Raw genomic sequence first — 13188 nt, 5'->3', positions numbered from 1 at the left:
GGGCTGCTCTGTAACATCACGTGCACTAGGCACGGCTAAGGGAAGGGTACACTCCTTTTACATCCTGGAGTAAATCAGCACGGTGGCTAGGCCTTCAGAACTTCAATTTAAAAACTCTCATAGGCTGCCCTAGCTGCTTTTTTACATTAGAAATGTCATGCTGCTATATTCCAGGGCTTGCATATGGGATTTCAGTCAGGGCTTTGGACAAAAGGACAGAAATTATTTATACATTAACTGTAACTTGAATATCTATGAACCTCACTAATAATTCCGCTTAGAAGAATCTTGGAAGTAAGTGTATCGCTACAATCCCATGGCCATCTAAGTGTTTCCAGCCTCTTCTCCTGCCCCAAGTGCTTGGTTCTGCCATTGCTGTTGTGCTGGTGCTAACATTTGCATGACTGGACAGTGCAACAGTTCAAGGAGCTGATCCTTCCCAAAATGAACCCAGGAAAAGAGAGGGACTCATTTTTGGCCAGATCACAATCACAGAAATGCTAGTGTCACTGCAAAGGAAGAGGCAGGATCATGCAACCATCTGTGGGGAGTAGAGCAGGACCATGGCAGATCTGGTATATTTTGCCATGTCAGCCCATCTGGAAGCAGTACTTCCTAACTGAATCAAAGACTGTGCAAAACATGCAATGTCTGGTGTTGTTACTGCATGTCCAACTCCTGGAATCATGTAATTAAATGATAATCCCAATTTCCTTTTTTTTTAATAAATAAAAATGTTTCTAGCCTTGATAGCTGAAAATGAAATAAAGCCCCCAAAGTTCAAGACCCAGTAAGAAAACAAGTTTTCCAAGAATGATAATAAAAACAGGTTTTCTGAAGTCTGAATTATGGTTTCTTTTTTTAAGGATTAGCCACAGTGCTTTCAGTTCACCTTCTCTTTTTTTTCTCCCCTAGCACTTTCTGTGCTCTGATAATTCTTCATGTTCATTTTCAGTTATGTCAGTACTGTTGAAGCTGGTAAATACTCAGTCAGAGAGTCCTGGAAGATTTGTGTGTTTTCATCCGAGAAACACTTAGACTCATCCTACTTAATTTAGGCACTTAGCTGATATATGCCTAATTCAGAGTTTTAATTCTCTGTGGTCAACAGAAGATATAGTGAGTTTAGAGAGGAGAACCTGCAATTAGATCAGATGAATTTATGCCAAAGTGCTATTATGCACACACTAGAAACCAATCAGGAAAGAAAGAGTAATACTGTTTAAAAAACCTTTAATCCTAAAATTTCAGGAAAGTGGTCTATAACTATTACAGGTMCAAAAATTTGAGATGGAAACATTTTTTTAACGTGATGGTTTGCTTTGAAGAATTCTTTACTCCAAGATCAAAACAAAGCAAAAAGCTGCATGTAAATGTTCCTATATCTCCTCTAGTCAGTTGTTTAAGCATCACCATTGCTTTCTCTTTAGAAAAAAGAATTGGGTTTCTGGGAGCCAGATATCAAAACTTGCTGTTCTTTGGCTAAATGAAAGACAATAGAAAGAACAGCAAAACTTTAAAACTTCAAAATGAATAAAGTATTAAAGGACCAAATGCTTTTTTCTTTTCCTTTTTCTTTCATCTTTAAACTGTGGAATTCTCTTTTGTGGCATATGCTTCATGCTATATCAATATTCAAATGTATAATTAACAAAAAACTACTGTAAGTAGGGTAAATCTCTTCTAAGCAGTGAAAATTAAGGCTACGGAAAATAAGATTTTTAAAAAAGCACATATGAGTCTAAATAATCAAACTCCCTATGTTAAGAACCATATCCAGCACTTCTAAAACATCAGCAACATCATCATCTGTTCAAACTGAAGTAAGCTCCCCACCACTGACCTTAGTCAATAATCATTTAACTTCTTTTTTTTTATAACCCCATTTTCCACTAGTTCATTTTGCTATCAACAGATGGATGTGTGCATGAAGAGCCTGAGAAAAGCATATTTTGAGATCAAAGTCCAAACTCACCTGGCAAAAATTTAAGGGCAATTTTAAAAGCAGGGACCAAACATTTAAGGCTTTGAAGTTCCAGGGAAGCTGGAATAGAATCATTGCCAAACTGCATTTCATGCCTTTGCTGTTTAATACAGTATATTCAATCCCCTAGGAAAGCCCCTTTGCCACAGGGGAATGCCTATGTTGTTTGGTGCAGCAGAAGTGGTAAGGAACATGCCATGGTTATTTTTGCAGACTTAACATACGCAAAATATAATTAGTCTCCACATTGATTGATGCCATATAAATAGTGCTTTTCCAAACAAATGAAAAATTGATGCATTATGCTCCTAGCTTTTCTTCCATGCTCATCAGGTTTTACTATCTATGTACTCCTAACACCAACACTTTAAGTACATTGTAGGAAATCATGTTTTCACTACTTATTTATATTTACAAAAAAAAAGCTTTAGTGCAAAAGCTGGGGCTGTTGAGCCTGTTGAGCTCCCTACAGTTTTGCTTCTGACTTTTCCAGAACCAGGTTTTCACGACTTCAGTTGCATTTCCAACCCTGCCACTGGCACCCTGTGTAACCTTACGCAAGTCACTCTTCCTTTCTGACCATTTCTTTGTCAGATCTTCATCACTTTGGGCTAATTAGACGGCAGAGTCTCCAGGACATGTACTCTTTCTCACTAGCCATTCATACAGTGCTTAATACTATGTGGCTCTCATCAGTGTAGTTTCAAGTCTGTACGATTGTATTACAGGTAAAATGAAAGAATCTGACTGCCCAGCAGACAATAAGTATTGGAGGTTCAGTCCTACTGTGTGAATAAGTGGTTGCTGATTCTTTTTCCCTTCCAAGAAAGATGTAAATATCTGTTACTAAAGAGAACACCAGTGTTAGTCAGGCATACAGCTAGCAAAATACTTCAGTGAATCATACCTATCTCCACAACTGGTGGCTGCAGCTAGAGTTGCTATGTGAGCTGATAATTAACTTAAAAAAGCAACATCATTTGACATGAGATAATGCAAATACACAAAAAAAGATATATTTACATTAATTTTACAATTAAAGGGGTAGACTTGCAGCATTAATTTTTAATTTTTAAATATTTTTAGCATAAATTTATATGCTTTCCACCAAAATTAACAAAGACGTTTTACTCAAGTGAAGATGTGACCTCAAATTTATGCTGTTGCAGCCAGGTCTTTTTAGATTATTTTGTTTAAAAATGGCAACTGGGGTGCAATTATAAAAGGTCAGCACTGTACTCACTGGTCTTATTTTCCTATGAACCACTTGGGTTTTTTGGTTCACCATTTTCTGGGATACATTCTCAGGAGTGCTGTATTGCCCACGACCTTTCTCCCAGAGGAAAAGTTATCCATATATAACATGAATAACTTATTATGAAATAACCAGCTTCATGGAAAAGGTCAAAAATGTGGGATAAATGCAAGTACATCTCAGCGTGAATAGTGGTAAGCTAAATGCAGGTCTTTGAATGACACATTAGTGACAACTTCTGTTAAGGGAAAATTGGGCCCAATGAGAATTACCTCACTTGTGTAGGTCACCTAGATACATTAGCAAGAGGCTGTACCTTTTTTTCAATCACATCCTGCAAACACCTGGTCCCTGAGGGACCAGAAGAAAAGAAGTTAGCTCAGTGCTGTAACCTCTTTGAGATTATGATAAACTCAGTGTAGATACCAGATACAAGGAATCGTGGCCTAAGAACCACCAAAGGTCACTTAGGCTTTTATGTGTGAAAATAAAGGGCTGAAGCATACTGTCAAAATTACATTTGACAGAAACTTATTTAAATCCAAGTAAATAAAACTGAATCCACTTCCTTCTTTTTCTTCAGATAAGATTAGTTCAGCCTATTTCCAGATTTCTTTAGGTGTTCTGTCATTTTCTATTCATTACACTGATAAGAAATCTTGTGGCTCTGACTTACACAGGGCCGGGAAGGGAACACTGCTCACACCATTTCTTAAATGATTCAGTCAGAGCTTTTCAGGATGAAGGGCATATGTTTCTGACAACCTGCAGGAGGCTGAGCTCTCCTTGAATTCTCTGAAATGCTTTTGACTTTCTGTCAGCAATCATTCCCTGTTCTTCTGTCTTGTTAGTCACAACTTTTCATGCCAGTACACAAGTATTTCAACACGCTTTCGGTAATTCAGTGATATTCTGAATCTCGCCTTTTTGGAGGTGTGAGTATTGCTTGACTCTGAGGTTAGGTTACAGCTCCCACGTGTTTAAAAGGGCCTGATTGATAATCAGACAACAGGCAGGACTGGCAAAAAAAAACCAACCACAGGATAAAAAGGAAAGCATAAATTTCCCAGATGCCTAGATTAATCCTCCATGCGCTCACTTGTTGGCAGGTTGGTTACTGGAAGGACACGGAGCAGGAAGAAGCAGCAGAAAAAGTCAAAACTGAGGGAAATGAATCATCCATCCTCCTGACAGGATTAGAAGGAAACACATTATATCACCTAACCGTGAGGGCATACAACGCTGCAGGGTATGGACCACCGAGCACTGCTGTGCATGCAGCAACCAAGAAGTCCCGTAAGTGATCTCAGCACCTTTGCTCAAAGGGAGAAGTTAGGGAGCAACGCCTGACCTCTTGGGTTTCCCTTTAATGCAAGTGTAAAATAATCAGGAATCATGTATAGTTTTGACTTGAATTCATATGACTTTGCATTCATTACAGGGGTTAGATTCCTAGAAAACAAAACTGAGCATTTTTGACAGAGAAAGGAGATGATAAAAGAGTTCAAGTTCATAACCTCTGTAGAATATCTATTAAACGGCAGTTCTGGTGCAAAAAAATATCTTAACAAACTCCAGCTAGACATGGGAGCCTGCTAACATAACCAGCTGTAAATGTAATAAAAGATTGAAATACTTTTGTTTTCATTTAAAAGCAGCTATCTAAAAGTAAATTTGTGTACATGTTGCTTTTTTTTTTCTTTAGCTCCCAGCCAAGCACCAAGSAATATTATGTGGATACAAGACGGCTCTCACGTATCTCTTGGATGGGAGCCAGTCAGACCTTTAGCTAATGAATCTGATGTAATGGGATATAAGGTCAGTGTTTCCCCTTCCTTGCTCACCTTCCTCCCTTCCAAACAGTTATACCTCTTCCTTGTTTGCTTTTTTCCTTTTCTTGTTTTTCTGTGTAACTAAAGTACGCTATGCAGATTTTCTGCAATCAGTTTTCACCAGGAAAAGCAATAAATAAAAGTGAAAAGAGCAAAATGTCCCAGTATTTTCTCTGCTGTGATTTTCAACTGCTGATCATAAACTGAGTGAGCTCTGAGGGGATCACTTCATCATCTCTGGCCTGGAAGTGGCTATTAATAAGACCAGACTGCAGTGAAATTCCTACTAACACTTCAATTTAACTGTGTTTGCAGTAGGATTTAGAGAAATGCAGAAGAACGTGGCATCTTAAATGCCATTAAAATTAATATTTTTATGGAGCAGAAAAACAAATACTTAGGTTTGTTTTGTGATTATGGTGGTGATATTCAGTGCCTGTAACATCTGGCATTTAAAGTTTTGAAGTTTTAAAGAGTAAAATCCAGCTTAACTCCTAAATAACAAGTCATAAAAAGAAAGAGAATTTACTGCAATCTTTTAAAACAAAATAGAATGATTTTGGTTTTCTTAATGAGTATTGATCTTTTTTTATGTTAAAGCATGTATATAATTATTTCTATAGACTACAATCTGTTACCCCCTCTGATATAACAGGAAGTATCATCAAGAAAGTGTAGAAGTTGATAAAATAAAAAAAGTAGAAGTTGATTCAAGTAAACCAGAAACTGCTTTAACCCTTATCAAAATAGTTGAGATTCAGAAAAAGTTCAGTTGACTACTTTAAATTTTTACAACGCTCTGACCTTTGCAGTCTGGAAACAAAGACTCTTCTGCAGAAGTACCAAAAAGATAGCAATGTACATTATTCCATTCCTCCTACTTGGAATAAGCAATTCCTGAATTTCACAGAAGGTGCAGGGATAGATCTGAACTACTCTCAATTGACTTCGTTGGCTAAGATAAAGCCAGTAAAGGTTTTATTTAGGGCATTTTCTTTACTTTTGAAGCTGGATTCTTGAACCAAAAGTTTGAATATCCATATGAATTTGGGGACATGAATTTGAAACCCAAAAGACATTTCTGAAGAAAATTTGTCACTTGGAAAGTTTTTTATGTAACACCTACACCTGAGGGCAAATCCTGCATCTTTGCTCTGGATCCTGTTCAAAGTCCTTTCACATCCATTAATGGTTAATATACTCTGCTACTAATATATTGAAACCATTTTTTGCAGGGTAGGAGGAAGTAAAAACACATAACTTAAAGTTGAAATGTCACATCCAGAAATCTTTAATGAAATCCTGAAACAGTTACTATTTCAATGGCTGTGTTACCTACACAAAAGGTGGTATAATACTTGAATGACCACTATAATTTTTAATTTCCTTTACTGACCATAGGTGTTATTTAGGCAAGAAGGCCAGAGCAACAGTCAAGTTATAGAAACACAGAAAACTTCTGCAGTGGTACTCCTTCCTGATGTTGGTGTCTATATTATTGAGGTGTGTGCAGTCAGTGAAGGAGGGGATGGGACTGCTAGTCCCCAGATCAGAGTTCCCTCTTTTTCAGGTAAGGTTACCCGTATATTTGGAAGAGTGGTAATTATAGCAATGCTAATAAAAAATTAACACCATTACACTCTACTTGAAAAAAAAATGTTCTCACAGCTCTCACAATTCAATAAAATCATTGATCAGAATCTTTAGTTCTATAAATGTTTTGTAAATGAAAATACATATGATCTCGCTATAAGGATAATGGCTATGTATTTGCTAAATGACAGCGCTCTCAAGGGCTAGTCTCACAGAGAACCTTAAATCTGGTGTCACAGGCAAGCAAACCTATGTGTTCCTCAGTCACCGCTGATCTGCTGACAGTGTGCAAAGCCTTTAGCCATGGCATGTTCTGGGAAGAAAAATCCTCCATATTTCATGTTGGTAATGAGACAAGCAAACAATGACAAAAATAAAGGAGGATACAGAAGAGAGCCTTGGTCTCGTAACCAGAATGAGGAGTCATAGCTGAGAATGGTTAGACCTGCAGAGAATGACTGATGCCACCTGTGGTTGAATTGGTGAGGAGGAATCTTTCTTTCCTCTTTAAGTAGTCCAATCAACACTGAAAAATCCCATGCTAATAGATAATACATTCTCAGAAACTATTTGCTTGTGTCAAAAGTCTTATATCTATGCAAGTTCACATAGAACTTAGCCAAGGCCAACTATAAGCTTCACTATGTAGCTATGGTTTTAAAGTCCTTGAACAAACTGCCAAATGTAAGTGGGTAATTGCTTCTTAGTAAAGGCTAGAGATCTATTTTTCCTCTCCCAGACCACTGGGAAGCATCTGTCACCATTCTTTTACTTTGTCAACAACAATAAAATAAGTCTGGAATACATATTAAGGCACTAGAAAAGTTTGAGCCTACTGTGGAGAAGCCTATCCATTACACACCAATGTAAAGGACACTTAACTATCAGCCCCCTCACTTGTTAGGTCAAATACTGGTTTATGTGCCAGGAAAACACAGAAGAACAAAGTACAGTCTATCCTTTAATGCAAGTGACGTCAACTCTACCGGTACAGTCAAGTATTAAAACAATATCCTGTAGTTGCCAAAAAACAGTTATTGAAATTAAACAAAAGCAAGACAGAGATGCTGGTAGCAATCGCTGTTGTGCAGTTTACCACAGTAAACACAGTAAGCACGTCTTATCGGCAATACAAGACACCAGAAGTACAAGGGTTCTACCCATAGCTAACTATATTGTCTTTCTACAAAGTCAGGTTCAGGATGTCATTAGTCATTTTCCATATCCATATGTTCGTTACTCTTGATCCAGAGGATGGAAAACTAATTTAGATCATAATATTTGTGGTAAATAAAACACCCCTTGAATATTATTACCCTGACCCTAGCTTGACATTTTACAGGATTTTGAGCCCCAAAATATATGGTCATGGAAAATTTAGGTATCTAGTGCCATCTGAGATGCTCAGGAGTATCTGAGACATCCATGTGGGGCTGATAAGCAAGACAGGATTTACAAGAGACCTGTGCCTGTCTAGGGTATCATCTGGAACCCTAAAGGGATACTCCAGCATATCTCAGATACCATTAGATGTCCATGCCTGGACAACAGAATTTAGCTGTAAGTGTCTACATGTGAACTAGGTGCCTCAGATACCATTATAGAAAGCTGAAATGTAATCTATACAGACAGTGGAGCCTAGACAGCAATTCAGCTGACCATCCAGGGGACAGAATTCGAATATTTAGACACAGGCACCAAGGGGCATCTGAGATGTCCTAAGATATTCCAAATGTTTGTGCAGAACTGACAGATACAATGTAGAGCTTACAGGAGACCCACATCATTCTGGACCACCAGCAGGAGATATAGCGTCTGACACAGCTAAAATAACATTGGATGTCTGCATTTAGGTAGCTGAATCCTGTTATATATGCTGGCTTTAGAATAAGATGAGTATCTCTATAGGTTCCATTGATTTACTAGAGTAGATATTCCTTGATTACAGCAGGACTTTGGACACTCTGTTCATACATAGAAAACAACACATAAAAACCTTAATTTAGGGACTCAATTCAGTTGCCTAAATATAGACACCCAGTGCCATGAGTGTCCTGTGATATCCCACCTGTCTCCAGTTACTGTTCTCGGACATGCTGTAGGTCCTGTGCCACACCTGGAAGCCACCTGTGGGTAGCTCAGATACCAAGAGCATCACAGGTGGAATTAGATGGGTATGTTAATGACAATAGGATCATGCCCACTTGTTTTCATCTCAGCTTGTAATGTGTTATTACAGTATTAATGTATTATCATGAAGTAACTCATGCTGGCTAGCTTCTATTTCTTCAGTTAACTACAGTCTGTCGAGTGAATTTAAAGTATCAGTATTACGCAGACAAGAAAGAGYTGGAGGAATTAATGGGAAGAACAACCAAAAAATACTTTAGCTATCCTTTCTTACATGCCAGTAGTCAGCTCCTGTTGTCTTTTCCCTAAACGCAGGGAGTCATCCTAGTTCTAACTTTCTGCTACCCACCATCACTTACTTTAAAATTCCATTAAACATTGCTTTTTAGTCTTTAAGGAGTACTACCCAAAAGGCCTGAGTTTCTGTCTGGACCTAAAATTTCAACTCTAATCTATTCATAAACTACAATTCTACTATATTGTTAGAAGACAGAAGATGCCAATCCCTAGTCCACTTAAATATTTATTTCCTGTATAATTTGAGCCCAAACTCTAAGCCACAAAATCTTTCATACCCTCTTACCTGATATATTTTTGACTAGCCTATGCACAACAGGGCAGTATCATTTAGGACAACTGTGACTGTGGTATCACAACACAAGCTGTTCAAAGAAGACAAAGAAATCCAGTCCTAACCATCCTTCTTCCCCTCAGGTGATGTGTTGTCACTCCCAGCCCACAGAACATTTCTCCTTAGCTGCAATAGCATGTTTTTTTTTAAGGGACTGTGCTGTGACCTAGCAAAGTCACTGGCTTACAGGGAAAAAGATCATTTTCTCCTCTGAACAAACATCATGATCAAGGGCTAGTTTTCATGCCTTGTTCCACGAAGAACATTCACGATGGTGACTCAGGATGCTTTCTGAAGCCTAACTCTTTTTGACATTTAAGGCATAAAACTCACATATCCTGCTGGAATTTCCTATTTATCTGTAGACTGACAGATCTGTAGACTGATATTTATCTGTAGCCTGATAGAGCATTTGAGTTTTTGTAGCTATCACCATAAAATCCAGAACTTCCTCAAGCCTGCATAGGGAACCTAATTTGGCATAACAGGTCTCAAAAGATAATGCTGTGCCTAAAAATTAGGCTTTTGCTAAGCATTATAGAACACAAGTTGTTGTTCACTGAATGTACTAAGAATCATTTGTTCTTTAATTTCTTTGCTTTTCATTTCAGGAGGAAAAGTAACGAGCGCTCAATCCACTTTACATGCATTCTCTACTTCCTCGTCCTCTGTAACATTGCTTTTGGCACTGATGGTTCCTTCAACCTCATGGTGAAGACTGCAGACTTCGTTATTGTTCTTGTTTGTTTGCTTTAGCTTGATGACACCCAGGGACGGAGTTTCATGTCTGTGGAAAAACTGGCAACCGAAGCTAATGCTCAAAGAACTATAGAAATACCTGTGGAGCACTTCGAGGAGTGCTGGAGACATGGTCAATAATTCATCAGGTTTTTTTCTCTTCAGTTTTTTTTTAAAATCCTCTGGGGAGGGGACACTTACTGGCCCAAAAATATGCAGATTGTATGTAATAAACTTTTGTAAGCAAATGTGATTTCTGTCAAATGTACTTTACTTTTTTAGTATGTTTAATTTGGTGACCTCAGTCATGTATCATTAGATGTTTAAACAGTGGTGTCTAGTACTGTACATCTGTTTGGTTTGGAAAAAAATCTTTTTTTAAAAAAGAGAAAAAAAGTTTGATATAGCTTTGTCTATTGCTTTTGTTGCATTTCCTAAGGTTGACTGTTCCCACTAACAAGACAGTAAGATAGAAAAGTATACTTCAGGTATATAGTCCACTCCAAAAGTGCAGAGAATTTGTTCTGAAAAAGCATGAATACATATTAAACTAGCAAAAAATTGTCAATACAATATTAGGCAGCACACTCAGAGACTGAGAAAATGGAGCAGAAAAAAAGCCATTTGTTTTATTGCAAGGTAGCTTGAAAATGATTAAACACAAACTTAAAAGGAAACAATTGCTATTGTTTTTCATCAAATACCATGTGATTTAATGTCAAAGGAATCAAATATTTGTTCTTAATAGTAAATACAAAGTCTATTCCTAATGCATATGACAATGAAATATCCACTGGGCATTTAAGCATAATATATGCAAGCTGCTAAGTGGACAAATGAAACAATGCAAGCAGATAAACCTACTTTTTCCAACCACTTCTCAGTCATAAACATTTTTTTCCCTCTGGGTTCATTTTTTAGTAAAATTATGTACTTTCCATATTTGGTAAATAAGCTAAAGTATATATGAAACCATATTATGAAGAGAACATTAACTTTTTATGGAATGTAGCCATTCACACATACAGACTCCAATAGGATATATTTTGGAGAATGGTGTCTCCAAAAAAATGCTTAGATAAGTACTACTGAACATCACTCCAGTTATTTAGCTAACTGGTTCTATTTCTAGAGCTCACTAGGTAGAGATTATTCTTGTAGGGACTGTGTGCTATCTGTTTTAATCCCCAATCTTCTTTGCTGTACCAAAAAATTTTCCACTCAATAGACAATTTGGACAATTTTTCTACTTTTAAATCAGAATGATCCCCAGTGTAAATGGTGTGCGTGTTTGTACAATATGGTGTGTGTGGTGTTAGGAGGGAAGGTATTTTACTACCATCCCTCTAGGGATTGTGCCTAGGGTGAACATTCCCTTGTCTGGGAAAAATCAAGTGTATGATGCTCAAAACAGTTTAACAGGTAAGTCCTAATAGCATAGTTCTTCTAGCTGTCCGTCCCTCTAACAGATTTGATGCAGATCTGTTTCAGTTGATGGGTTCTGTGACAAAAATGTTATTATTTTGTTAGCTTCACAGTATGCTCCAACTGTGCCCTTTCTTAGCACCTTTAAATAGTAGCCAAGAAAGTACGATGCAGATGATGTGCTTGGTAGATAAAGCTGACTGATGACTAAATTATTTTTGTCTTTTGAATATTTTGCCAGTATAATTTTTCAGAAATGATTCAGCTCATATCCTTGTTACCCACTAATAATATTAAATCAAATCCAAAAAAGAGGTTTTAAATATAATAAGTCATCATGTTGCTAGGAAAGCAAAGGCAAGATGGCTAGCTGAGCATGAACTGTTGTGTAGTTACAGACAGAAGACGACCTTCTGTATCTCTGCTTCTGGAATAGCAGTTTGATCAGAGAAAGGAAGGTGGAATGTACCTTGCTGGTAGAGTAAACTCAAACAAAAATAGCTACATGATGTGGTGTGCAAAACAGCAGCATTTCCATTGTGCAGAGAACTTGCGTTAACAGAACATCATTTTTCAGAAGATTAAAATCAAAAAGAATAAAGTGATGAACCAAAAAGCAAAATGGCTATTTTATAAATCAGTTAAGCATAATTCCCTCTATTTTTTATACAGTTGCTTGCCAATGCAGTTCATTCAGAGTATTCAGAAAGGCTACAGTCACTGCTGGTGGCACTCTGGTTAAACAACTTTGTGAATACAAAAAATGGCTATGCTTTGTAAGGCGAATAAAACTCTGATAAAGAGATAGAGCTGCATCCTATTGTATCTCAACCTGTAGTATCAAGATATAGATAAAAATACTGAACATACCATCAGGTAATGTAGTTGTATTGCAGGGACAAAAAGGGGTATGTTTTATATTCAACATGAACAGAATATGTATTTTGCATCTTAAATATATTAATAAACATGTTTTAAATGTTTAAGTACCTATGTATTACAAATTTGTTACTTTGTAGAAGATGTTTCCTCATCATGACATTTTACATTTTATTTTTTAGCTGCAATGGAGAGCTCTTCCTTTTTTTCATGTAAAAGATTGTAACAGTGCAGTCTAGCGTCACTGAGGAGACTGTATTTTTGTACATGCCACAAGACATGTTTGGGGAAAAATAGTTAGAGAGGAACTTTGTTTGCCGACCAAAAGAAAGATACTGTCATGGCCCATAACAAAATGTTAGATATATTGTATACAATCTGTATATATACTATATATAATGGTATATACTACATGGAAGACACAGTAATATAATAGTTCCTGTGTACTGTTCTTGTAACATTAGATCTTTTTAATAAATAATTCTCTTTTTATTGACTTTTACCTTATCTCCTGTCAGCTTCTGAATTATATTCATAGAGGACAGGGTGACACGAACATCTTGGATTCCAATAGCAACAATCTTCTAATTACACAACCTTCAGGAAGAAAATGATGAATCTGCAATAGTGAATCTGGACAATGGAGCCATTAAAATCACATAATGTTTGGCATCTTTCTAATTTCAAACATATGTTGGTTTCTCTGGTCTGATATGACTTT

At 37.0% G+C, this 13188-nt stretch overlaps 1 protein-coding gene across 1 annotated transcript in view; it reads left to right on the top strand.

Annotated features, from left to right (window-relative positions):
- CNTN5 (contactin 5) overlaps positions 1-10579 on the top strand; it is a 195976-nt gene extending 185397 nt beyond the window's left edge. Inside the window, exons 17-20 of the mRNA XM_026073782.1 lie at positions 4349-4535; positions 4945-5057; positions 6473-6641; positions 10037-10579. Of these exons, the coding sequence (XP_025929567.1) occupies positions 4349-4535; positions 4945-5057; positions 6473-6641; positions 10037-10140 (573 nt within the window). The 3' untranslated portion in view covers positions 10141-10579. The remainder of the gene's footprint in view (positions 1-4348; positions 4536-4944; positions 5058-6472; positions 6642-10036) is intronic.
- Positions 10580-13188: the final 2609 nt, after the last annotated feature.

This window comes from Apteryx rowi, unplaced genomic scaffold, assembly GCF_003343035.1.
Source record: "Apteryx rowi isolate R43461 unplaced genomic scaffold, aptRow1 scaffold_378, whole genome shotgun sequence".
Classification (NCBI taxonomy): domain Eukaryota; kingdom Metazoa; phylum Chordata; class Aves; order Apterygiformes; family Apterygidae; genus Apteryx; species Apteryx rowi.
Note: the sequence above shows the minus strand (reverse complement) of the source record. Positions and strands in the feature narration are given on the sequence as shown.